This window comes from Hyperolius riggenbachi, chromosome 11 (genome assembly GCF_040937935.1).
Source record: "Hyperolius riggenbachi isolate aHypRig1 chromosome 11, aHypRig1.pri, whole genome shotgun sequence".
Classification (NCBI taxonomy): Eukaryota; Metazoa; Chordata; class Amphibia; order Anura; family Hyperoliidae; genus Hyperolius; species Hyperolius riggenbachi.
Window position 1 is genome coordinate 250,171,445 of NC_090656.1, and position 27,050 is coordinate 250,198,494.

Below are 27,050 nucleotides of genomic sequence, written 5' to 3' on the forward strand. Positions count from 1 at the left end.
TACCGTCCATCGTGTATAGAACTGTGTGTGTGTGTCCACCCGTCCCACCGCCCATCCTCCTCTCCCCCTCCTACTGTGTCCTGTGTTCGAATCTGCCGTGAAATCGTTGCACAAATGCTGACAGAACGCCTGAAATCAATCGTTCCCGTCGATGCATCCGTGTAGAAGATTTTTCTCGATTGCCGGCGGGTCGGGAGTGTGTCAATAGCGGCGTTCGAATGCCCAACGACCGACGCTAGCGGCAATGCTTTACCTGCTCCGGCCGGCGCGTGTCACCGCTGTCTTCTTCTCCGCTGGTTTACGCGTTCCGGTCGGGCTGCCTTCACTTCCTGTCCCGGCAGGAAGTTTAATCAGTAGAGCGCCCTCTACTGTTTAAACTAGAGTGAGCAGACGTCCCGGATTGCCCGGGATGCGTCCCGGATTCAGGGTCTGCTGTCCCAGGCAGCATGTGGTCCCGGGAAACGTCCCGCTTTCAGCAGCGGGACGTCCCGGCCTCGGGACTCTGGCCACTCTCCTCATGAACTGGCAGCGGCGTCTATAGACGCCGTGCCAGTTTATTGCCTGCAGCCCCGCTCCAGCCTCCTTCTTCCGGTGTCTGTTCCGATACCGGCAGGCGAGCAGGGCTACGGCAAGATGGCTGCCGAAGCCCTGTACTGGAGACTATTTGTGTCTCCAGTACAGGGCTTCGGGCGCCATCTTGCCGTAGCCAATTCAGCGCGGGAGACGAGCTGGAGGAAGGTGGTCCCGGGAGCAGCGCGCAAGAGGCCGGAGACTTCTGCCAGGTGAGTAAATGCTTTCTTTTCCAGGTGAAATGTTTGCCCGCATTGCGTTTCTTTTCTGGTGAAATGTTTGCCCGCATTGCGTTTCTTTTCTGGTGAAATGTTTGCCCGCATTGCGTTTCTTTTCTTGGGAAATGTTTGCCCGCATTGCGTTTCTTTTCTGGTGAAATGTTTGCCCACATTGCGTTTATTTTGTACAGACATGTTTGCCCGCATTGCGTTTATTTTGTACTGACATGTTTGCCCGAATTGCGTTTATTTTGTACTGACATGTTTGCCCGCATTGCGTTTATTTTGTACTGACATGTTTGCCCGCATTGCATTTATTTTGTACTGACATGTTGCCCGCATTGCGTTTATTTTGTACTGACATGTTGCCTGCATTGCGTTTATTTTGTACTGACATGTTTGCCCGCATTGCGTTTATTTTATTCTGACATGTTGCCCGCATTGCGTTTATTTTATACTGACATGTTGCCCGCATTGCGTTTATTTTGTACTGACATGTTGCCCACATTGCGTTTATTTTGTACTGACATGTTGCCTGCATTGCGTTTATTTTGTACTGACATGTTTGCCCGCATTGCGTTTATTTTAATCTGACATGTTGCCCGCATTGCGTTTATTTTATACTGACATGTTGCCCGCATTGCGTTTATTTTGTGCTGACATGTTGCCCATTGCGTTTATTTTCTGGTGTCCGGGGTAACTGCTACTGCATTTATTATTTAATGGTCATAGATGGCTATGTTTGCTGCTTTGTGGTTACGGTATACTATTAGCATCACACAGTTTCTGCACACCCATGATGCAAAGTCTCGTTTGTCCACATCATGGCGTAAACACTGCTTTCTTATGCCTCACTGTTACATCATTACGTTAGCTCTGCCCATACAATGTCATGGCCATGCCCATTTTGTGCCGCCCCCCCCCCCCCCCCCCACACACACACAGTCTTCGTCGCTGCGCGCTCCTCAGTCCTCCACACTTTTTGCTGCCGGCGCGCTATGCGCGCCGCACCCCCTCCTCCCCGCGCCCCCCCTCCCCGTCCCAGGTTGGACCCAAAAAAATCTAGTCACTCTATTTAAACTTCCCCGGACAGAAAGAAGTGAAGGCAGCCGGACCGGAACGCGAAACCCAGCGCAGAAGAAGACAGCAGTGACAGAGGGGATACGCGCCGGCGAAGGCAGCGGCGCACCACCACAGATTGTGATCGGTTTCAGGCTGAAATCGTTTCACAATCTGTTTGCAGTAAAGGCAGCCATACGATCCCTCTCTGATCAGATTCGATCATAGAGGGATCTATCTGTTGGTCAAATCTGAGGGCAAATCGACCAGTGTATGGCTACCTTTAGATTGTAAGCCTGATGGGACAGCTCCTCTTCCCCTCCTACTGTATCCTGTGTCCCCCCACCTCTTAGATTGTAAGCCTGATGGGACAGGTCCTCTTCCCTCCTACTGTATCCTGTGTCCCCTCACCTCTTAGAATGTAAGCCTGATGGGACAGGTCCTCTTCCCTCCTACTGTACCCTGTGTTCCCTCACCTCTTAGATTGTAAATCTGATGGGACAGGTCCCCTTCCCTCCTACTGTATCCTGTGTCCCCTCACCTCTTAGATTGTGAGCCTGATGGGACAGGTCCTCTTCCATCCTACTGTATCCTATGTTACCCTACCTCTCGGATTGCAAGGCTGATGGGACAGGTCCTCTTCCATCCTACTGTATCCTCCTGTGTTCCTTCACCTCTTAGATTGTAAGCCTGATGGGACAGGTCCTCTTCCCTCCTACTGTCTGTATCCTGTGTTCCCCCACCTCTTAGATTGTAAATCTGATGGGACAGGTCCTCTTCCCTCACACATTCTAAAATGTGGTATAGAGGAGGAATATGCATTATCTGAGCTAGTGCTGATCTCTGTTGTAACCCACTCTGCCCTCAACAACCCAGTCGTGCTGAATAAGCTCTGCAATGTCGTTGCCAGTCTTTGCAGTAAAACGTTTCTGTTTGGGACTCTCTTCCAGGGACAGGAGCTCACAATCCGACAGATCGCTCTGCTTGGCTTCAGGGATTTAGTCTTGCTGAAGGTCAATCTGGAGAAAACGCTTCCACTGATGCAATCACGGATCCCACCCCCCGTTCTGCAAATGCTGCTGGTGCTGCAGGTAGGCATTGTGTATCGAAACGCTGGGTGGGCGAGTGTCAGGAGAAAGTATCCCAGTGTCAGGAGAAAGTATCCCAGTGTCAGGAGAAAGTATCCCAGTGTCAGGAGAAAGTCTCCCAGTGTCAGGAGAAAGTCTCCCAGTGTCAGGAGAAAGTCTCCCAGTATCAAGAGACAGTCTCCCAGTGTCAGGAGAAAGTCCCCCAGTGTCAGAAGAAAATCCCCCAGTGTCAGGAGAAAGTTACCCAGTGTCAGGAGAAAGGCCCCTAGTATCAGGAGAAAATCCCTAAGTGTCAGGAGAAAGTTCCCCAGTGTCAGGAGAAAGTTCCCCAGTGTCAGGAGAAAGTTCCCCAGTGTCAGGAGAAAGTTCCCCAGTGTCAGGAGAAAGTCCCCCAGTGTCAGGAGAAAGTCCCCCAGTGTCAGGAGAAAGTCCCCCAGTGTCAGGGGAAAGTCCCCCAGTGTCAGGAGAAAGTCTCCCGAAGGCTGGAGAAAGTCTTACAGTGTCAGAAGAAAATCCCCAAGTGTCAGGAGAAAGTCTCCCAGTGTCAGGAAAAAGTTTCCCAATGTCAGGAGAAAGTCTCCTGAAGGCTGAAGAAAGTTTTGAAATGTCAGGCGAAAGTTTATCCCTCCCCCTCATTATGACAAGTGGTGAGGTCATTGCTAAGGTGGAGGGCAGCACTAAGTGATTGTGTGGGGGTCTCTAGGATAAGGCACGGGTGCAGGATGGTTGTGGAAGGAGACAGGGCCAGTGTCGGGACAGTCTGATCAGAATGCTGTGGCAACCAGGACCCCCTTGGTTGACCCTCCTGAAGTTGAGGGGTGCTGAAGGTGAGTGTAGAGGTGATTTGGTGAATAGAAGATTTGGCTTTAGGTTAAACGAGAAAGGGAAATGTGAGGTCCTTTACCACTACCAGTGTTTTTTTCGATCGCATGCCTCTTGCAGCTCGCAACGCAAGGACACAGCAAAAATAATGTAAATCTTTACGGCTGCGTTTTGTTTGCCTTGGTTTTAAAAAATGCAATTTGCCTCTTCATTTTATTGAGTAAAGTGTATTGGGATCCAAAAACTCACTATAAGGCCTCCTTTCCACGAACTGTTGAGCTGTGTGCTCAGCAAGCAGTTACCAGGCAGAAGTAAGCAGTTACCAAGCAGCAACAAGCAGCTGTTAGGCAGCAGTAAACAGTTGAGAGCGTTTGAGAGGCATTTCACTGCCTATCAGCGGTCCGTGGAAAGGAGGCCTAATAATGCATGGAGACGCACAGCACAAAATAGCATGCGTTTGTGTTTTCATCATTGTGCGATATTGGATGAAAAGGGGCCCTTATTGAGGTCAGCTCACTTTAATCTGTTCAGCGTGAGAGTATTGCATTTAGCTGTTAATGGGATGTTAGTGATTACTCCATTTGACACATACGCAGAGACATCGTCCCTACAGAGGTGTAGGATGTCACCCCCTTCTAGAATGAATGTGTCATTACAGTAAGCCCAGGAAGAGAGTTGGGGTGCGTAAAGGGATGTGATGGCTTTCTGCAGACTGGTGGGAGGATTTAACAAGGGTCGTGTTCTGAGAATCTTGTCCATTAACTAGTACGCTGTTGCCAAGGTTACCACCAAATGTACTGAAGTTTAAAACATTTAGTGGTGTTGGATTGTGCAGAGGTAGCACGGGTTACATTGATTTCTGCACCCAAGCGGAGTATCCCTTTAAAGTGGGATAAAACTCTGACATAACATTCAATAAAAATGTGTTGTCCTACTATTTATTACCCATACAGTTATCATGTTTGCTTTTGTGCACAAGTACTCTTGTCTGTCTACAAATTCCCAAAGTACAGTTTATCTGAAAGCTGCCATTGCATTTTATTGCATAGCTGCTTTATTCATGTATTAAAATCTATCTAGTGATTACTACTCAACTCTTTCTGCTTCTCAGCTAAGTACAGCTCAGCTTCTGCAGTTTGCTAATGTTTACTAAATGTATCTGACAAAGGAATGTAAACAAAAGATAATGTTATCACCACTTTGGATGCGGCCAGAAGCTGCCCACTGAAGCAACAAGCTCTCCATCGAAGAGCAAAGTGCTGTGTTTAACTGTTTGAATGCTGTTCGCCTACAAATTTTTTTTGTTTTTTTGTGGGCTCATAGAATTAAAAAAACCTAGGCTACCTGATGCGGTGGGGCTGGGCGGATCAGGTAGCCACCATCCACGCAGCTCTCCGCCACAACTGAGGCCTGCTAGGGCCCACTTTCACTTTCGTGACCTCTGGGTCAAGACGCTGGAAGAAGAGAGATCTCTCTCTCCTAGCGTGCGGGGAGGCGGGGGAGTGGCAGGGGGCGTGGCCAGGGAAAGAGCAGCACAATGGCAGCTGGGAAAAACCTGCAGAAACGCCTAGTGGGCGTTTGAGCAGGGAATCCCACTCCTCCCATTACCCTCCAAGATATTGACAAATCGGGGGTGGGGGGTGGGGGGCTATAGCGTGGTGTGTGGGGGGGGGGGGTCAGAAAGCAGCGGTGTGGGGGCACAGATGCATGCCCCCCCGCACCACCTCGGGTTATCTGGCGGTGGAGTCTGAGCTAGCAGAGATTTGTCATGAATGACCCGATGACCCGATTTCGCCATCCCCTATTTTAAGTCTTTAATTGGTAAGCTATTAGTCTTGCACAAAAGGACAATATATTATTACAAAATCATGTGTTTCCCCCGGGTCATGAGGTAGCAGACAGACTGATTTCATTATATCTGATTAGATTTACATCACGGAAAACTGAAAGTGTGGAGGAAAGGCTGAAGGGGGCTGCTCGGTCGTGTTACTGGGGGGAACATGTGACTGGTGTGTCCTGCCAAATGCTTTCCCTAGAAAATCAGCCTCGGGATCAGAACGGACTTTATTTGGCCCAGGGAGTTCACCCTTGAGGAATTCTATGTGGGGGTTGCAGAATGAAAACAGACAACGTGACAAGCAAACCAGCAGTATAACAAAGGGTAACAGAGTGTAATGAGTTCGTTATTCCAGCAGTTGCAACATTACTACTGTAGAGCTATGTACACACACTAGAATGTTATCTCCCAAAATGATTGGTCACAATTGTTGGGGGTGAAACTATAGTGTCCAGGAGTCCTCCAAGGTCAGCTGGGACCTGCTGAGATAGACAATAATTGACATCTCGCTGCTGGATACGATTGGACATGTCCTGCCCCCTCCCCCCCCTCCCCCTCAAACCTCCATGGAAGAGAAAGGGCTGCTCAACCGAGTGATGCTGGGTACACACATTGCGATTTCTCGCGCGATTCCCTGGATCGATTCGATTATTTCCAACATGTTGTGTTTCGATGGATACAGCCGTCGATTTTGCATACTTAATATGCAAAATTGACGGCTGTATCCATCGAAACACAATCGAACATAATCAAATCGATCCCGCAAATCGTGTGGGAAATCGTAACGTGTGTACCCAGCATGATAAATAGCTCAAATCTACATTGACCCGGAATTAACGGTCACCCGATGTGATCAGGAGAAATTATTTCAGGTGCCATATACTCCTAAGTGTACACTTAAAGAGGAACTGTGGAGAAATTGACCTAGTGAATAAAATTGCTTATTTTTTTTACAATATTGTTTTCCCATTGTAAAATCTCTCCTCTCCCTGATTTACATTACAATACAATACAATAACATTTCTATAGCGCTTTTCTCCCATAGGACTCAAAGCGCTTAGGCTCTCTCAGATTCAGTAATTAGTAGGATGAAGTATTCACACAACAAAAGTTATATTTCTGCAAATGCCAAACTGAACAGGTGGGTTTTCAGTCTGGATTTAAACATGTCCTGATCTGTTGAGGTAAGGAGTTCCAAAACGTAGGGGCAGCATGACAGAAGGCTCTGGGACCAAAAGTTTCCAAGTGGACTCTGGGTATGACTAGATTATTAGAACCTGTTGATCTGAGAATGCGGGGATTGCTACGCAGCTGCAACATATCTTTCATGTATCCAGGGCCTAAATTATTCAGGGATTTAAATGTCAGTAGGCCGATCTTGAATAGGACCCTCCATTCTATAGGTAGCCAGTGAAGGGAGTGCAGGACTGGCGTTATGTGGCAGTGACAGGGTTGGTTGGTTAGCAGTCTGGCAGCAGTATTCTGTATCAGCTGTAGTCGGTACAAGACCTTTTTTGGAAGGCCAGTGTAGAGCGCATTGCAGTAGTCCAGTCGGGATGTGACATTTATCACTGGTGGCGCCATCTTTAGTGATCTGTACGGAATATTCGTTACTAAAAGGTGCCCATACATGGTACAATTTTTTTTTTCAATTAGATAATTTAGTTCTATTATTCCGTTAAATCGAATATAAAGATTTTTCCAGCATGTCCGGTCAGATTTTTCTCGAAAAATCAGGATAATCGTTCGAATTTCTTGATCGAAAAAAAAATATTTGAAACTTTCATTCGATCATTTAGATCGAATAAACGGGAAAATCAAACGTTTTTATTATATCGTGTATGGCCACCATTAGAGTCCTGCGCACAGAGGGAGATACTGCTTGCTTGGCAGTTAGAAAAAGCCGTTATTTCCCACAATGCAATGAGGTTCACAGACAGGAAACTGTCAGGACCATGGTCATGACATCACACTGTGGGAGGGGTCTCACCACAATATCAGTCATACAGCGCCCCCTGATGGTCTGTTTGTAAAAAAGGAATAGATTTCTCATGGGAAAGGGGGTATCAGCTACTGATTGGGATGAACTTCAATACTGGGTTACAGTTCCTCTTTAAAAGTTTAATTACTTTTGTCATGTAAGTTTTAGCAAGTTTTCACCTACTGTTGGCTATAGTTTGTAGATAAAAGATGAGATTACCCATGAGAAAATTTAATTTGCATTAAATTTGATTATTGGTTTCCCATCTTAAGCCCCGGGAGGTTATGGACATTGGGAATTTGAGTCGCTGTGCCTGGGCAACAGCTGATCCGTTTATGATTATAACGACATGATGAGATAGACATGTGTATGTACAGTGCCAAGCATACAAATAACTAGTCTAGTGTTCCTTTTCTTCTTTTTCTGCCTGAAAGAGTTAAACATTTTGGGTATGCAAGTGACAGTTTTCCTCCAGTCAGGACCCAGTGGGACTATAGCATCCCTTACTGATAAGGAATTACATCCAAAAAACACCTTCCTGGCAGAGAACAGCTTCTGAGTGCAGGGGATGGAGAAAAGATCAGCCGTTCATAGGTTATAGCTTCTAGGACACTGAAAGACTGTATCAGTCAGATAAGAAAGTACTTCAATAAACATACTTTTTTTTAGCTCATACAAAGAAAATAAAACTGTGGGATTCTATGAAAGTAATTTTTACAGTGCCCATGAACGATCCAATGTCCCGAGCGATCAACTATCCGATCATTGTGATCAATATTGTTTGGGCCCACAAAGGGAGGGGAAAATAAGAAGCAATTCGATCAGACTGAAAGAATTATGTAAAATAGAACAATCGTTTGTCGTAGATAGGCACCATTAACGGCACCCGATCTGGTTGATCGCGGAGATTTTATCATTAATGAACAACTTTTGATGGATCGGTTGTTTGATTGGATCGGTGGATGTCGGAGGTGCATAGAGATAGCATATGTGAATTGCTGGCATCTCACTGGCCAGCCCCGGGTCCTTCCCCTTCTGATCTGGCTTCATTCCATCCTCTCTCTTCCTTGCAGGGCATACATGAGCCAGCAGGTCCCAGCGACGGTTACCTACAACTGGAAGAGCTGGTGAAGATGGTGGTGTCGCCGTATCTGGCAGTCTACGTGGACAGAAGCTACGCCCACAACAACGCCTCCTGCGGTAAAAGCGGTTGTATTAATGTCTATGGCCAGTCTCCATTGCAGTTCACACTCATAACGCATGCACTATGCAACTGACCACTGTGAACCCAGCCGGAGGGTAGGAACCCACTAGGACGTCTTTGGCAGCGTTTTTGGGATCGATGACGATTGCGGGCAATTCCCAAAAACACTTTGCCAATGAAAGTAAGTGGGGTTGAACCCATTAGTGCGTTTGCGATTAGGAGTATCCCTAACTCCGGCCTCCGTCTGCATACACGCCCCCCACGTGGCTGCAGGCGTAACATGGGTGTGTCAGACACCCGCCCATGTATACGCAGGCCACCATGTGGGGGCGTGTATGCAGACGGAGCCCAGGGCCAGTGATGAATAGGTATAGTCACGGGGGGGGGGGGGGGGACCACTTTACATTAGGGGGACAGTGCTGGGGGGGGGGGGGTGCGAGGCCGATTACAGAGATATTTCATGCTTAAATTGATCAGGAATCGGCCTGCAGTATATGGGCAGCCGACAGATCTCTCTCTGATCAGAGATCTGTCTCTTGGTCGATCCTCTCATATATCTTCTGATGTATGGGCACCTTTCTTCAGACATCCTAGATGGAGGGTCCAACGTTGTTTTCTGAGTGCGCAGATCGCCTGGGTTGCTACGGTTACGCTTTAGCATTTCGGAAAGCAGAAGTTGCTGAAACCACAGAAGGATTCTCACACCGACAATAGGAAAAAGTGAGCAGCTTTGGAAATTGCGGCGTCCTTCTCCCGCCTCCGGGGGACGCGGATGATGGCAGCTGATTGGTATGCGCCTGACGCCGCGTTTTCCTCAGCTGCCCTCAGGAGTGGGTGAACGGTTAACTCTGAGGATTCTGGGAAAAGAGCAGCGTGCGATTGTCATTCTCCGCACAGAACCCCTTCTCTGTGAGCGGGAACACTAGGCGCCTGTGACCGCAGCCGCCCCCCTTTTTCTGCCACTAATTAATCGCGCAGCTGCTTTGAATTTAATGTGCTTATTTACTGCAGTGGCCTGTGTGGTTGAAGCTGAATAGACGTCATGTGACAGGCCAGGCGGCGAGCCCCCCCGGGGTGGGTCTGATCCTCCTGAAAGCTCCGCATAAGTCTTTGTGCAGCTCAACAAACTCTTACTTCTGGGAAACTTAAACCCCTTCTGTCTTCTATTTTTTCCCGCCCCTCCCCCCTCGCTATGTCCCCCCCTTCCCCCCCTCAGCTGTAACATTACATAAACACAAAGCAAGTCGGTATGGTCACATGACCAGCGTTCCTGCATTGTTTTCATCATGTGACTGGAAAACTACCCCTTCCCTCCCTTCTCCTCCAAGCCTCTGACAGCCTTGTTGGAATATTGCTGCGCTCATTTCTGCTGTCCTAGCCCCCCCCTCCACACACACATACTTACTTATGCTTGGTACACACTTTCAATTATGATTGACCAATCACTGACCACTTTTACCACTCCCATGTAATGTGAGGGGTTAACTACGCAATCTGCTCGTAATATTCAATATCTATTGGCCCTCATACCACATGGAGGTGGTAAAACTTGTCAGTGATTGGCCAATCATAATTGAAAGTGTGTACCAGGCTTAAAGAGAAACCAGGATTGAACGTCATCCCAATCAGTAGCTGATACCCCCTTTTCCTTGGGAAATCTTTTCCTTTTCTCAGGGCTGGTGCACACCAGAGCGGTTCTGAAGTGTTTTTTAAAACCCTTGCAGGGGGAAAACCGCTTGGCTAATGAAAGTGAATGGGATGGTGCACACCAGAGCGGGTCGTTTTTCCACAAACGCTAACTCGGGGGCTGCAGCATTTTATAGATTTCTGATGCGTTTCTGCCTCAATGTTAAAATATAGGAAAGTGGAAAACCGCTCTGAAAAACGCCAGATCACAGCGGTTTTCCAGACATTTTTGTTACAGAAGCTGTTCGGTAACAGCTTTACTGTAACCAGGGCCGGCGCTACCATTAAGGCAAAGGAGGCAGCTGCCCCAGGGCCCCAGAGCTTGTAGGGGCCCCCAGTGGCTACAAGAGGGAAAAAAATTTTCAAATCGGCCTTATAGTTTTTGAGAAAATCGATTTCAAAGTTTCAAAGGAAAAAAAAACATTTAAAAACCTGCCGACTTTAATGGTTAATAGCAAATCCACCTTAAATGCTAGAAACCCTAAATTTGCAGGATATGTTAAGGAGATCATTAGGAATAAGAGGAAAAAACTATTTTTCAAAAAGACCTTATAGTTTTTGAGAAAATCGATTTTAAAGTTTAGAAGGAAAAAAGTATAGTTTTAAATGCGGTAAATGTAACTTTTAGTAGCAAACCTAACGGTAGTGTAATTTTACAGGCATCAAAACGAAAGCGCAATACATTTCCTGACGGGGTTTCCAGGGGGCCCATACGCAGCCGCAACGCTTTGGCCAGGGATCGCTATACAGCCACAATATGGCTGCATGAAGATCCCTGGCATTTTTTCCTATTTTCCCAATTTTTTTTATGTTTAGAGTGTGGGAATTTTTTTTTTTTTTTAAATTATGTGGGGTCCCCCCTCCTGAAACTTTTTAACCCCTTGTCCCCCATGCAGGCTGGGGTAGCCAGAATGTGGAGCTCCGACCGATTGGGACTTCACACCCTGACTATAACAGCTTCCAAAAAGGTCCCCTAATGCCGATTTTTGTTTCGGGGTATATGTTGGGGGGGCCCCCCAGGTTTATTTTGCCCTGGGGCCCCATTGTTGCTTAAACCGGCCCTGACTGTAACAATATTTGTAATCTTCTGTACCAAAAACGCTCCAAAAACCGCTAGGCGTGTTTAGAAAACGTCTCTACACATGCCTAGAATTGCTCTGAAATCTGCTTCAAAAACCTCCAGCTTACTGCTAGAGGTTTTTGGTGTGCACTGAACCTAAAATAGAGCATCAGGGGGCTCTGTATGGCTAATATTGTGGTGAAACCCCTCCCACAGTGTGATGTCATGACCTAGGACCTGGCAGTTTCTGGTCTGTGAGCCTTGTTGTATCGTGGGAAATAACAGCTTTTTCCATTTGCCAAGCAAGCAATACCTCCCTCTGTGCCTCGATCTCTCAGTAACGAACACACTGTACAGATCACCTGGCAGAACTAAAGATGTCACCACCAGTGATACATTTCAGAGTGTAAATCAGGGAGAGGAAAGATTTTACACTGGGCAAACACTTATTAACCTCCTTGCCGGTTATCCCGAGCTCTGCTCGGGGTAACCTGCGTAGGAGGATTTCTCAGGCCCCGCTGCGCCGATTTTCAAAAAAATTTTTCCTACACTCAGCTACCACTTTGCTAGCTGCGTGTGATACGCAATTGCCGCCGCTACCCGCCGATTCGCCGCTACCTGCCGCGCCGAGCCGCCCCCCCCCACGCAGACCCCTGCGCAGCCTGGCCAATCAGTGGCAGGCAGCGCTGAGGGGTGGATCGGGATTCCCTCTGACGTCCATGACGTCGGTGACGTCATCCCGTCGCCATGGTGACCGGGGAAGCCCAGCAGGAAATCCCGTTCCCGAGGCGATCGGAGTGGGTGGGGGGATGCCGCCGCTCAGCGGCTATCATGTAGCGAGCCCTGGGCTTGCTACATGATTTTTAAAAAAAAGTGCTGCGCTGCCCCCTTGCCGCGGGAATTGGACCGGCAAGGGGGTTAAATCATCTATAAATGATTATTGTGAACAATAAGCAATTTTAATCATTATGTTAGTTTCACTACAGTTCCTCTTTAAAGCGGAACTGAGGATTAGAAAAAAACAGTTTCACTTATCTGGGGCTTCCTTCCCTAAGCCCCCTATAGCCGTCCTGCCCCGCGCCGGTCCTGCATGATCCTCCGCTCTCCCGCCCCCTACAGCCGTCCTGTCCTGCGCCGGTCCTGCATGATCCTCCGCTCTCCCGCCCCCTACAGCCGTCCTGTCCCGCGCCGGTCCTGCATGATCCTCCGCTCCCGCCCCCTACAGCCGTCCTGTCCCGCGCCGGTCCTGCATGATCCTCCGCTCTCCCGCCCCCTACAGCTGTCCTGTCCCGCGCCGGTCCTGCATGATCCTCCGCTCTCCCGCCCCCTACAGCCGTCCTGTCCCGCGCCGGTCCTGCATGATCCTCCGCTCTCCCGCCCCCTACAGCTGTCCTGTCCCGCGCCGGTCCTGCATGATCCTCCGCTCTCCCGCCCCCTACAGCCGTCCTGTCCCGCGCCGGTCCTGCATGATCCTCCGCTCCCGCCCCCTACAGCCGTCCTGTCCCGCGCCGGTCCTGCATGATCCTCCGCTCTCCCGCCCCCTACAGCTGTCCTGTCCCGCGCCGGTCCTGCAAGATCCTCCGCTCTCCCGCCCCCTACAGCCATCCTGTCCCGCGCCGGTCCTGCATGATCCTGTGTTCTCCCGCCCCCTACAGCTGTCCTGTCCCGCGCCGGTCCTGCATGATCCTCCGCTCTCCCGCCCCCTACAGCCGTCCTGTCCCGCGCCGGTCCTGCATGATCCTCCGCTCCCGCCCCCTACAGCCGTCCTGTCCCGCGCCGGTCCTGCATGATCCTCCGCTCTCCCGCCCCGTACAGCCGTCCTGTCCTGCGCCGGTCCTGCATGATCCTCCGCTCTCCCGCCCCCTACAGCTGTCCTGTCCCGCGCCGGTCCTGCATGATCCTCCGCTCTCCCGCCCCCTACAGCCATCCTGTCCTGCTCCGGTCCTGCATGATCCTCCGCTCTCCCGCCCCCTACAGCCGTCCTGTCCCGCGCCGGTCCTGCATGATCCTCCGTTTTCCCGCCGCCAGTGATGAGCGACGGATTCAAACCGGATGAGATCTGAATGAGTTTCATTCGGATCTCATCCTAACTAATGCAGGTGGGCGGGGTTAAACTCACCACGGCGCTTCCCACGCTGCGTTCCAAGCCACGGTCACATGACTACAAACACTTCCTCCTTCAACCCGGAAGGTGCAGCTGCATAAGTTAGGAGGGTGAAATCCGAATGAAACTCATTCAGATTTCATCCGGTTTGAATCTGCCGCTCATCACTGTCCGCCGCCAGCTAGTTCCATTACCGTTCACTTATAAGTCGACGACAACTGCGCACCCCGAGCCACACGTATCTTTCTTTGCGTTACCGTCCTGCAGTAGAGATTGGGAAGCTTCCTGCCATTCTCAATTCATCCACATGATGTTTCATTATCAATAATGGTGACATACTGGGCGTGGCAACACAATTTCGTATTCTAGTTCGGCTGACTGCGCAACAGACAGTGGTTAGTAGTTAATTGTCTGAAAGTGATAACTACGGTAATACGTTTTTGTAAAATGTAAAATTCAAAAGAAAAAGGTAAATCTAAACCAGACCTCCCAACTTTTTGAGATAAGAAAGAGGGACACTTAAGCCACACCCCTGATCACGCTCCTGCCACACCCCTTAGTCACGCATACCATGAAGATGTCATAAGAAAAATATGTTGTTTTATAATTCAAACCACACTGGTCCTTTCTATCCTGGTTCATTTTCCTTTATATCAACATTTTAAAAATAGTAATATATCAATTTAAAGGATGGGAATAAAGTTTAGAGTCAATCAAACACATTTTTAGTAGCGAAATATACAGTGGCGTGCAAAAGTATTCGGCCCCCTTGCAGTTTTCTACATTTTGTCACATTACTGCCACAAACATGAATCAATTTTATTGGAATTCCCCGTGAAAGACCAACACAAAGTGGTGTACACGTGAGAAGTGGATCGAATATCATACATGATTCCAAACATTTTTTACAAATAAATAACTGCAAAGTGGTGTGTGCGTAATTATTCGGCCCCCAGAGTCAATCCTTTGTAGAACCACCTTTTGCTGCAATTACAGCTTTCTTTACCAGCTTTGCACATCTAGAGACTGAAATCCTTGCCCATTCTTCTTTGCAAAACAGCTCCAGCTCAGTCAGATTAGATGGACAGAGTTTGTGAACAGCAGTTTTCAGATCTTGCCACAGATTCTCGATTGGATTTAGATCTGGACTTTGACTAGGCCATTCTAACACATAGATAGGTTTTGTTTTAAACCATTCCATTGTTGCCCTAGCTTTATGTTTAGGGTCATTGTCCTGCTGGAAGGTGAACCTCTGCCCCAGTCTCAAGTCTTTTGCAGTCTCCAAGATGTTTTCTTCCAAGTTTGCCCTGTATTTGGCTCCATCCATCTTCCCATCAACTCTGACCAGCTTCCCTGTCCCTGCTGAAGAGATGCACCCCCCGAGCATGATGCTGCCACCCCCATATTTGACAGTGGGGATGGTGCAGTTGGCTGATGGTGTAATGGTTCTGCCTCTGACACAGGAGACCAGGGTTCGAATCTCGGCTCTGCCTGTTCAGTAAGCTAGCACTAATTCAGTAGGAGACCTTTGGCAAGTCTCCCTTACACTGCTACTGCCAATAGAGCGCGCCCTAGTGGCTGCTGCTCTGCTCTGGCACTTTGAGTCCGCAAGGAGAAAAGCGCAATATAAATGTTATTTGTCTTGTCTTGTCTTGTGTGTTCAGAGTGATGTGCAGTGTTAGTTTTCTGCCACACATAGCGTTTTGCATTTTGGCCAAAAAGTTCCATTTTGGTCTCATCTGACCAGAGCACCTTCTTCCACATGGTTGCTGTGTCCCCCACATGGCTTGTGGCAAACTGCAAACGGGACTTCTTATACTTTCTGTTAACAATGCCTTTCTTCTTGCCACTCTTCCATAAAGGCCAACTTTGTACAGTACATGACTAATAGTTGTCCTATGGACAGAGTCTCCCACCTGAGCTGTAGATCTCTGCAGCTCGTCCAGAGTCACCATGGGCCTCTTGACTGCATTTCTGATCAGCGCTCTCCTTGTTCGGCCTGTGAGTTTAGGTGGACGGCCTTGTCTTGGTAGGTGTACGGTTGTGCCATATTTCTTCCATTTCTGAATGATCGCTTGAACAGAGCTCCGTGGGATGTTCAAGGCTTTGGAAATCTTTTTGTAGCCTAAGCCTGCTTTACATTTCTCAATAACTTTATCCCCGACCTGTCTTGGACCTGTCTTGTGTGTTCTTTGGACTTCACGGTGTTGTTGCTCCCAAGATTCTCTTAGACAACCTCTGAGGCCCTCACAGAGCAGCTGTATTTGTACTGACATTAGATTACACACAGGTGCACTCTATTTAGTCATTAGCACTCATCAGGCAATGTCTATAGGCAACTGACTGTACTCAGATCAAAGGGGGCTGAATAATTATGCACACCCCACTTTGCAGTTATTTATTTGTAAAAAATGTTTGGAATCACGTATGATTTTCGTTCCACTTCTCACGTGTACACCACTTTGTATTGGTCTTTCACGTGGAATTCCAATAACATTGATTCATGTTTGTGGCAGTAATATGACAAAATGTGGAAAACTTCAAGGGGGCCGAATACTTTTGCAACCCACTGTGTGTGTATATATATATATATATATATATATATATATATATATATATATATACTAATCTACCTAATCCCGTTTAAAAACGGGCTCTAGGTAGTGATACCACCACCACCGCCGGTGCATGTTAGTGTGCGCCAATCGCCGCGTGTGCACCCATCCACCACGCACGCGCACACGCCCGCCCAGCTCACTGGCCTGGGAAAGAGGATGACGCAGGGACAGTTAGGTTTCATTATAGAGGATTTACATAGAAAGAGGGACAAAGTCCTGAAAGAGGGACAAATTAGGAGGAAAGAGGGACAGTTGGGAGCCATGTCTAAACTTAAATCTAAACGGAAAAGAGTAAATATCCGTGTTTTGTGGCAGTTTGAAAAGAAACTGTCCAGTATGGTAACCGTGGAAACTATATTTAGTCATTTTTGTCCTCCTTTTTGCTTGTGTGTGTCCTTCCCTAGTATAGATAGCCAGAAGTAGCCCATCGTTGTAGGTAGCAGAGGGGGCCCCCAGTATAGGCAGCCTGATGTGCCCCGGTATGTTACTTCTCTACCTCCTGTAGAGAAGCAACATACCCCTTCAAGGTCCACCTACAACCTACCGTCATCATGTGTCCCCCTCTCTAGGATTACAGCATCCTCTCCCTTCACGTAACCCGTGGGTCATGTGACGAGAGGAGGCGCTGTAGTCATGGAGACAAGGGAGGACGGTGTAAAGAGGTATCTCACATCTAACCTGCTTTCTACTCTGCACTTCTGGTGGGCCGTCAAGGGTGAGCCCATTGCGGACCCCCTTATCTCTGGATCCCTAGACCACTGGCTGGGTAGATAGCATGTGTGCCTGCAGAGAGGGCAGAGGTGTAGCTAGGGTTTTCAGTGCCCGGGGACAACGTTTTCGTGCTCCTCCGCTGGACAGTAATGAGGTCGTGCAACAAAAACGGGTGTGGCCATGCATCAGAATTGAGTGTCCTCACAGTGCTGCGCCAAGGGACATATGTTGCCCTTATCCCCCACCATAACTACCATGTACTTTTTCTGGTTGAACTCGATGGACGTATGTCTTTTTTTCAACCTAAATAACTATGTAACTATGCCTCTTGAGAGAGAGGGCTCTGATTGCCCCCTCTGAGACGTCTGCCATAGGATCTCCACCTCTGTACTAGACAGACAGAAATCTGTGCAGCGACATCCTTACACAGATCTAGGAGACAAATGGCATGCCTTATCAGAGTTAACATGCCTTATCAGTGTAGCATAGCAAGCGCTACGAACTTATGCCTGCTAATTGGCAATGACGAGAGCACCACTCGTCCTGCGCTGAGCCCCTGCGGGTCCAATCACTTTAAAGGACATTATCCCTGAACTTTGATTGGCCCAATAGGCTGCCTGTCAAGTTTTCTGTCTAGTGACGGGCAACCTATTGGGCCAATCAAAGTGAGGGGATAGGTGTGTTAACTCTGATAAGGCGTGATAACTGTGATAAGGCATGCTATTTGTCTTAGTGAATCAATCCCACTGTGTCTGGGGAGACTGCGTTCCTGGAGTGACCCTTTAAAGAGGAACTCCAGTGAAAATAATGTAGTAAAAAAAAAGTGCTTCATTTTTACAATAATTCTGTATAAATGATTTAGTCAGTGTTTGCTCATTGTAAAATCTTTCCTCTCCCCGATTTACATTCTGACATGTATTACATGGTGACATTGTTACTGTGGACAGGTTATGTAGCTGCTCCCAGCTGTTTTGGCTGTTAGAGACAGCTGTAAACAGCTATTTCCTGTCTGTGAACATTGTTACATTGTGGCAGTTTGCCCAGAGTACAACGGTCCCAGAGCTTCTTGTGGGAGGGGTTGCAGCACAAAATCAGTCATACAGCGCCCCCTGATGGTCTGTTTGTGAAAAGCATTATATTTCTCATGTAAAAGGGGGTATCAGCTACTGATTGGGATAAAGTTCAATTCTAGGTTGGAGTTTCTCTTTAACGTCTAGATTTCGGCTGAGAACTGCTGACGCGATGTGGTTTGGCTTAAGGGAATTAATATTTGACTGAGATGCCAGTTTTAAATAGCTGGGATTAGCAATTATAGCCCAGCATAAACATGCAGATCCTCCAACAGGGTTAATTAAGTCAACGTAACCCGTCTCGCTGGATTCCCACAGCGCGAAGGGTGAGAAAGAGCAGGTGTCCCGCGGCTACAGTAATCTGACTTTCAATACACTGGGTGTTATTTATGGCTTAGGACTTCATACCCCGGCCTTGTACTGTGGAATGCTGGGTAATCGCCAAATGCGTCCCGTCTGCTGGTGCGTCTAGTCTCTCTTTTGCATGGCTTCACATCGGGCGTCCAGGAGAAGCCCGCCAGCGCCCAGTGCATTCCGAATGGTAGAAGAATAATGCTTCATTTAGACATTTTTTTTTTCAGGGCTCGTTTCCACTGTTGCGACGCGATTTTGCCGGCATTCCGACGCTTGTAAAAACGCATGCGGATGCGTTTCCGCATGCGTTTTTACCCGCGATTTCGCGTGCGATTTCGCATGGCAGGGTGCCATGCGAAATTAACCATGACACTGCCAGGGCAAAATAACATAGAAAAAGGTGCGAAATCGCGGGTAAAAACGCATGTAACAAACGCATGCGTTTTTACTATTAAATACATTAGAGACGATTCGCACGGATTCCCGACGCAGGCGAATTCGGTGGGTCCCGTCGTGCAGATTTGGCCCGCCGCCAAATCGCTCCCGCACGTCGCACATGTGGAAACAACCCCGGGCACTTCAGTGTAACAAGCGAATCCGCATCTCGTCGCCGCATGCGGATTCGCTATGGTGGAAACGAGCCCTTAAAGAGGACCTGTCCTCACTTTCCTTACTTGTCTTTGGTGGGGAGTAAGCAGAGATGGTGACTGAGACACCAAACATTTCAAATTAATGCCGGCTTTATGCACTTGCCACTTGGAAATGGACCGAAGAGAGGCAACAGGTCCATTTCCAAGCTACTTAAAGTGAACCCTAGGTGAAAACATACTGATGAGATGACCAAATGCATTTATTCTCCTACTCCTCAAAATTACTTTTTTTTTTTTACAATATCCTATGGTTATATTTCGTATTGAAACATTTACAGAATAGAGCGAACGTTTTGTTGTCTCTGCTCAGTGGCAGCCTATTAATAGGTACAGAGGAAGCAGAAAAAAGGGAACATACAGCTAATGGACAAAAAGGGCGCTGCCATAGGCTGCAATGCAAAATATCGGCTATTGGGCGCCCGACAGGTAAAAAGGGCGGCCGAGAAATAGCCGTTGCAGGGATCGTGTTAACAAAAGTTTTAATTTACAGAATAAGGTTTATTACAAATATCGTTTACAAACTCGTTCACTTTCAGGTTTTACTTATTTTTTCGTTTTAAAATTTCGCTTTCAGGAGTGTAACAAGTACATTTTCGTTTACACTTATTTTATGGTTTTAAAATTCGTTTTCATACGTATAATGCTTAAATATCGTTTTCCACCTTATTGCATTAGAATTACATGGCTTTTGGTATTAGCCTTGTTTTCAGAATTATAATGCGTCGATTATAGATTTCAGATTTATTATCTTACTAATAGATCGCTTTTAATATTACCGTTATTTTAAGATTTTTAATGCGTATGTGATTGTAAGGCTATTTACTCTATTATACATATATAACTTTTTCTATTTATAATATTATTAATGTGTACGTGATATTAAGGCTATTTATTCTATTAAAAAGATATAAATTATTCTATTCATGTTTTGTAGTGAAGTATTTTAAGGTAAATTAAGTATAATATTGTTTATATGTGTGTAAGGGTGTTTGTGCAGTGGGGGTGGTTAGGGTTAGGCACCACCAGGGGGGTGGTTAGGGTTAGGCACCACCAGGGGCTGGTTAGGGTCAGGCACCACCAGGGGGGTGGTTAGGGTCAGGCACCACCAGGGGGGTGGTTAGGGTCAGGCACCACCAGGGGGGTGGTTAGGGTCAGGCACCACCAGGGGAGTGGTTAGGGTCAGGCACCCCATTGGGGGTTTTAGGGTTAGGCATCACCAGTAGGGGTCTACGGGTTAGGGATAGGTACAGGGAGGGTTCTGTGTGAGAGTAGGGTTAGGTATAGTTACATACAATATACACCACCAGGGGGGTCTTGGGGTTTAGAATAGGTACAGGGAGGGTTCTGTGTGAGAGTAGGCAGTGGCGTAGCTAAGAAGCTGTGGGCCCCGATTCAAGTTTTACAATGGGGCCCCCCAAGCACTCTATACATAACAATTTATACAGCGCACCAAAATCTGCCAATGGCAACTACAGTGTCAGAGGTGCAAGAAGGGGATGGGGAACAGTTTGTTAATGATTACCACTATTCAAAGTATCTACAGAAGTCATTATTATGAGCATAGGACCAATAGAGAGCTAATTCTGTAGTTAAGGGAGGGCCCTTCGGGGCCCCTCTGGCCCAAGGGCCCCAATGCGGTCGCTACCTCTGCACCCCCTATTGCTACGCCCCTGAGAGTAGGGTTAGGTATAGATACAGTACAGTGTACACCACCAGGGGGGTGGTTAGGGATAGGTACAGGGAGGGTTCTGTGTGAGAGTAGGGTTAGGTATAGTTACAGTACAGTGTACACCACCAGGGGGGTGGTTAGGGTTAGGCACCACCAGGGGGGTGGTTAGGGATAGGTACAGGGAGGGTTCTGTGTGAGAGTAGGGTTAGGTATAGTTACAGTACAGTGTACACCACCAGGGGGGTGGTTAGGGTTAGGCACCACCAGGGGGGTGGTTAGGGATAGGTACAGGGAGGGTTCTGTGTGAGAGTAAGGTTAGGTATAGTTACAGTACAATATTTGTAATATATACATTTTATTAAATTATGTATATTTCCACAAAGGGGGGTCTAGGGGTTAGGGATAAATCTGTGTGAGAGTACAGTTAGGTATAGTTGCAGTAAAATACCTGTAATATCTACCATTGTATTACTATGCTTAATACAAGTGTAAATATCATTTTTTGTTATAGACGGTATTTTGCTGTTTCATTTCCATAACATATTTAGCACTTGATTTTCGTTAATAAGCTATAAACGAAAAATACGGTTTTAGATAAAAACATAATTTCGGCTATATCCCGCGCCCTTTTTTCCAAGTGCCCTTTTCATATGTACGCAGTTGCCCCTTTGTGTAAGGAATAGACAGAAGTACTCCCAATATTAAGTAGCTAGAGGTGCTCCTACCTAAGTGTTAGGCAGCCAGAGGAACCTCAGTATTAAGTATCTGGAAGTGCCCCTGACTGAAGGGAGATCTCGTCAGTGGAATGCTGAGAGTCAGGTGAGTAATCTCTCATTTACACTCTGCATAGGAAAGGGGGGAGGTGCTTGGGAAGGGGAGTAGCTGCCTTTCCATCATCAGGCGCCTGTAGGCAGGTGCTTACAATGCCTTATGGTAAATCCGGCCCTAGCCACAAACGAGCTCCATGTGACCCTGCGGCAGAGTGAGCAGCCCCCCCCCCCCCCCCCCCCCCAAGTTCTGTGCATGCACGCCGCGCTGCCGGCAACAGCAAAAATTTAAATTCTTGCATCGCCGATTGACTTCAATGCATTCCGCTGCAGAAGTCATGCAATGGGGCACTGATGACTTTGCGGAGTCAGATATTTCCGGGTGCGTCGCAGCGCAGTATGTGTACTGGACCCATACACTGCTATTGATGTTACATTGCGCTGCGTGCAGATAGGGTAACGCAATGCAAAAAAGTGTATGTGTAAAAGAGGTCATAAACAATACTAGTTGCCTGGCAGCCCTGCTAATCTATTTGGCTGCAGCAGTGGCTGAATCAGACCTGAAACAAGCATGCAGCTAATCTTGTCACACTTCAGTCAGAGCATCTGATCTGCTGCACGCTTGTTCAGGGTCTGTGGCTTAAAATATGAGAGGCAGAGGATCGGCAGGGCAGCCAGGCAATGTGCATTATTTAATAGGAAATAAACACATCCCTCTCACCTCCGGTTCCCTTTAAGGGTAACTAAGGGAGAAGTGATCACCTGATCTGCTGCATGCTTGTTCAGGGTCTATGGCTATTAGAGGCAGAGGATCAGCAGAACAGCCAGGCAACTGGCTGTTGCTTAAAAGCAAATAAATATGGCAGCCTCCATATTCCTCTCGCTTCAGTTGTCCTTTGAAGGACACTTGAGGTGAGAGTGATATGGAGGCTGCCATATTTAATTCCTTGTAAACAATGCCGGTTGCCTGGCAGCCCTGTTGATCATCTGCCATTCGTTGTGTCTGAGTCAAAACCCTTGAACATGGATATGGCTAAGCCAGTCAGCTGAGTCAGAGTACCTGATCGGCATATGCTTTTTCAGGGTCTATGGCTAAAAGTGTTAGTGACAGAGGACCAGCAGGACAGCCAGGCAACTGGTATTGTTTAAAAGAAAATAAATATGGCAGCCTCCATAGCCCTCTCACCTCGGGTTCCCTCTAAGGTTGTAAAGTCAAGATAGTACAGTGTATAAACAGGAGAGGACAGTCTAACCGGTAACTTTCATAGAGCTGCAATGAGTTGTATAAAGGCCTTCAGAAGTGTGTATGGCGTGCTGGAGGATATGGCGGTGTTGGAGGGGGTGACAGTATGACCGCCTCCTCTCCTGTAGGACGATGTGTCTCTGAGGTCCGCCAGACCCCGCAGGCTGCACACCGGGTTGAAGAGTTCAGCCTCTCAGATTTTTCAGTTCCTTCAAATTTCCCCAGCAAGCCTGAGCTCATCTGCAGCCCTCAGTGACATTTCTCACATATCTCCATGTCAGTCCAGAGACAGAAGATTCCTCCAACATCGTCTCACTCCTGGCTCCACCCTATAATAATAATCATAATAATACGAACATTTGTATAGCGCTTTTCTCCTGACGGACTCAAAGCGCTCAAGCATTCCTCCCAACTTTTTGAGATAAGAAAGAGGGATACTTAAGCCACACCCCTCCCTCCCTCCCCAGCATGCTCCACCCTGAGGCCCATGTCACCCCAGCATGCACCGCCCTGAGGCAGGGCCGGTTTAAGCAACAATGGGGCGCCAGGACAAAATAAACCTGGGGGGCCCCCAACATATATCCCGGAGCAAAAATTGGCATTAAGGGACCATTTTTGCAGCTGGTATAGTCAGGGTTTGAAGCCCCAATCGGTCGGAGCTCCACATTCTGGCTACCCCAGCCTGCATGGGGGACAAGGGGTTAAAAAGTTTCAGGAGGGGGGACCCTGCATAATTTTTTTTTTTTTAATTCCCACACTCTAAAAAAAAAAATTGGGAAAATAGGAAAAAAATGCCAGGGATCTTCATACAGCCATATTGCGGCTGTATAGCGATCCCTGGCCAAAGCGCTGCGGCTGCGTATGGACCCCCTGGAAACCCCGTCAGGAAATTTATTGCGCTTTCGTTTGATGCATGTAAAATTACACTACTGTTAGGTTTGCTACTAAAAGTGACATTTACCGCATTTAAAAGTATACTTTTTTCCTTCGAAACTTTAAAATCGATTTTCTCAAAAACTATAAGGTATTTTTAAAAAATTGTTTTTTCCTCTTATTCCCAATGATCTCCTTAACATATCCTGCAAATTTAAAGAGGAGCTGTTAGGTATAGGGTCTCAGAGAAAATAAACACATATATCAGTAGCTAAAGATTGGCTGTACTTACATTACATATGCATTTCACTGTCCACGTTTGGATTTCACAGAATTTGTATATAGTATATGCAGAGATAGATGCTCCTGACAGCTCATGGCAGGCTCCATGTTTGTGAAGCCAAATGTGTCGTCATGTCCTGCCTGCTTCTGATCACAGATAAGCTCGTTCTTGAACAACACGGTGTGCAGTGAATATTAATGAGCCATGTGGCTAGGAACAATAGCTGACTCCTGCAGTGTACTCTGCCCCGAGATTTATCAGTGCTTCGCGCTGGACTGAATAGAAGCTCCTGTACCGTCTCATTAGCAGCCGAGGGGAGGGCCCCAGAATGCTTTGCAGTTTAGCTGCGGCTTGCGTCTTTATGGGTCTATAACAGACTTTAATGGCCCATACTCACGAGGGACTTTTGTCGCCTCAACACGCGGCGCGCGCGTGTTGCGGCGACAGGTCGCCCGTGAGTATGGGCCGTCGCACGCGCGCGCGCCCCCGAACTGTCGCCCGTCGCTATGTCGCCATGCGATTGAAACTTTCAATCGCATGGCGACAGTCGCCGCTGCCCCCCCGCCGCAACTGTCGCTAGTCCGCGTGAGTACGCGGACTAGCGACAGCAACCTCCATTGAGGTTCACAGACCTTCCGGTGAGCTTCCGGCGGGGGGAGGAGGAACGTCAGCGACAGCTTCCGCCTTGCCGCTGGTCCCTCTTCCGCATGTGTACGCGGAGGGACCTGGCGAGAAGCTGTCGCCGGCCTGTCGCCCACACGCTCACGTGTGCTGGCGACAGGCGAGTTTTGCAGCCCGTGAGTACGGGCCTTTAGATAAGCACACATCAAAGGTAACTGAAATGTTTATCTTCACTAATGGCTTTTGAGCTTCCTTCTAAACTGTTTAACACAGGAGAATAGAGGTTTAAATTAGCTTCTGCAGCCTGACAGTTACTCTTTAAGGTTTCTAGAATTTAAGGTGGATTTGCTATTAATCATTAAAGTCGGCTGGTTTTTAAATGTGTATTTTTTTTCCTTTGAAAACTTTAAAATCGATTTTCTCAGGAACTATAAGGTCGATTTGAATTTTTTTTCCTCTTGTAGCCACTGGGGGCCCCTACAAGCTCTGGGGCCCTGGGGCAGCTGCCTCCTTTGTCTCTATGGTAGCGCCGGCCCTGCCCTGAGGCCCGTGTCACCCCAGAATGTCACCCCAGCATGCTCCGCCCTGAGGCCCATGTCACCCCAGCATGCTCCGCCCTGAGGCCCGTGCCACCCTAGCATGCTCCACCCTGAGGCCCTTGCCACCCCAGCATGCTCCGCCCTGAGGCCCGTGTCACCCCAGCATGCTTCGCCTTAAGGCCCGTGTCACCCCAGCATGCTACGCCCTGAGGCTCGTGTCACCCCAGAATGCTCCGCCCTGAGGCCCGTGTCACCACAGCATGCACCGCCCTGAGGCCCGTGTCACCCCAGAATGCTCCTCCCTGAGGCCCGTGTCACCCCAGCATGCTCCGCCCTGAGGCCCGTGTCACCCCAGCATGCTCCGCCCTGAGGCCCGTGTCACCCCAGCATGCTCCGCCCTGAGGCCCGTGTCACCCCAGCATGCTCCGCCCTGAGGACCGTGCCACCCCAGCATGCTCCGCCCTGAGGCCCGTGCCACCCCAGCATGCTCCACCCTGAGGCCCTTTCCACCCCAGCATGCTCCACCCTGAGGCCCATGTCACCCCAGCAGGCTCCACCCTGAGGCCCGTGTCACCCCAGCATGCTCCACCCTGAGGCCCGTGTCACCCCAGCATGCTCCGCCCTGAGGCCCGTGTCACCCCAGCATGCTTCGCCCTGAGGCCTGTGTCACCCCAGAATGCTCCGCCCTGAGGCCCGTGTCACCCCAGCATGCTCCGCCCTGAGGACCGTGTCACCCCAGCATGCTCCGCCCTGAGGCCCGTGCCACCCCAGCATGCTCCGCTGTGAGGCCCTAGCCACCCCAGCATGCTCCGCCCTGAGGCCCATGTCACCCCAGCAGGCTCCCCCCTGAGGCCCGTGTCACCCCAGCATGCTCCGCCCTGAGGCCCGTGTCACCCCAGCATGCTCCGCCCTGAGGCCCGTGTCACCCCAGCATGCTCCGCCCTGAGGCCCGTGCTACCCCAGCATGCTCCGCCCTGAGACCCGTGTCACCCCAGCATGCTCCGCCCTGAGGCCCGTGACACCCCAGCATGCTCCGCCCTGAGGCCAGTGTCACCCCAGCATGCTCCGCCCTGAGGCCTGTGTCACCCTAGAATGCTCCACCCTGAGGCCTTTGTCACCTCCGCATGATGCAAATAGTGGGCACGTTAGCACATAATTTACCAATCAGTTTAAGGGCTGGTGCACACCGAGCAGCTTTTTCAGCGTTTCTGCAGCCGCTTGCGGGTGCGGATCCGCTTGGGTAATGTATTTCAATGGGCTGGTGCACACCAGAGCGGGAGGCGTTTTGCAGAAACGCATACTCCCGGGCTGCTGCAGATTTTGGATTGCGGATGTGTTTCTGCCTCAATGTTAAGTATAGGAAAAACGCAAACCGCTCTGAAAAACGGCACTTCAGAGCGGTTTTGCAGGCGTTTTTGTTACAGTAGCTGTTCAGTAACAGCTTTACTGTAACAATACATGAAATCTACTACACCAAAAACTCTTCACAAAACCGCAAAATGCTAGCTGAAACGCTACAGAAAAAGAAGAAAAAGCGTTTCAAAATCTGCTTGCATTTTGCGGATCTGCTAGCGGGTTTTGGTGTGCACTAGGCCTCAGACCTGCCTGTACCTGGAGGTAAAGTCAATTTGTAGGCATTTTGCATTTTTTAGTGGAGTTACTATTCAGGCCGTGTAATAGAAAAGAATAGTAGAAGCAAAACTCCAAATATTTACTGAATTTTTTCTTTTTATACGTGATGCCTATAAATATACTTTTCATAATCAAATACACCTTCCCCCTCAAAAACAAATCTTCCAAAGGCCCAGAGCACACCAAAAAGCTCCAGCAGATCTGCTAACGCTAGAGGTTTTTGAAGCAGATTTTCAGAGCGATTCTAGGCATGTTTAGGCCCCATTCACCCTTGCAAAACACAAAACGCTAGCGCTTTTGCTAGCGTTTTGCTCAGGCAATTTTTGGCGTTTAACTCGAAAAAAATTGCCATTCACACTTGACGATTTTTTCGCAATCGCAATTAGCACTT

General features: G+C 48.5%; 1 protein-coding gene across 2 annotated transcripts in view; it reads left to right on the plus strand.

Moving 5' to 3' along the window:
- The window catches only part of PRR5L (proline rich 5 like), a 101,715-nt gene that overhangs the window by 60,453 nt on the left and 14,212 nt on the right, over window positions 1–27,050 (plus strand). Inside the window, exons 7-8 of one of the 2 annotated variants that reach the window (XM_068259502.1) lie at window positions 2,798–2,938; window positions 8,649–8,775. In XM_068259502.1, the coding sequence (XP_068115603.1) occupies window positions 2,798–2,938; window positions 8,649–8,775 (268 nt within the window). The remainder of the gene's footprint in view (window positions 1–2,797; window positions 2,939–8,648; window positions 8,776–27,050) is intronic. The other variant, XM_068259503.1, reaches the window with a different exon arrangement.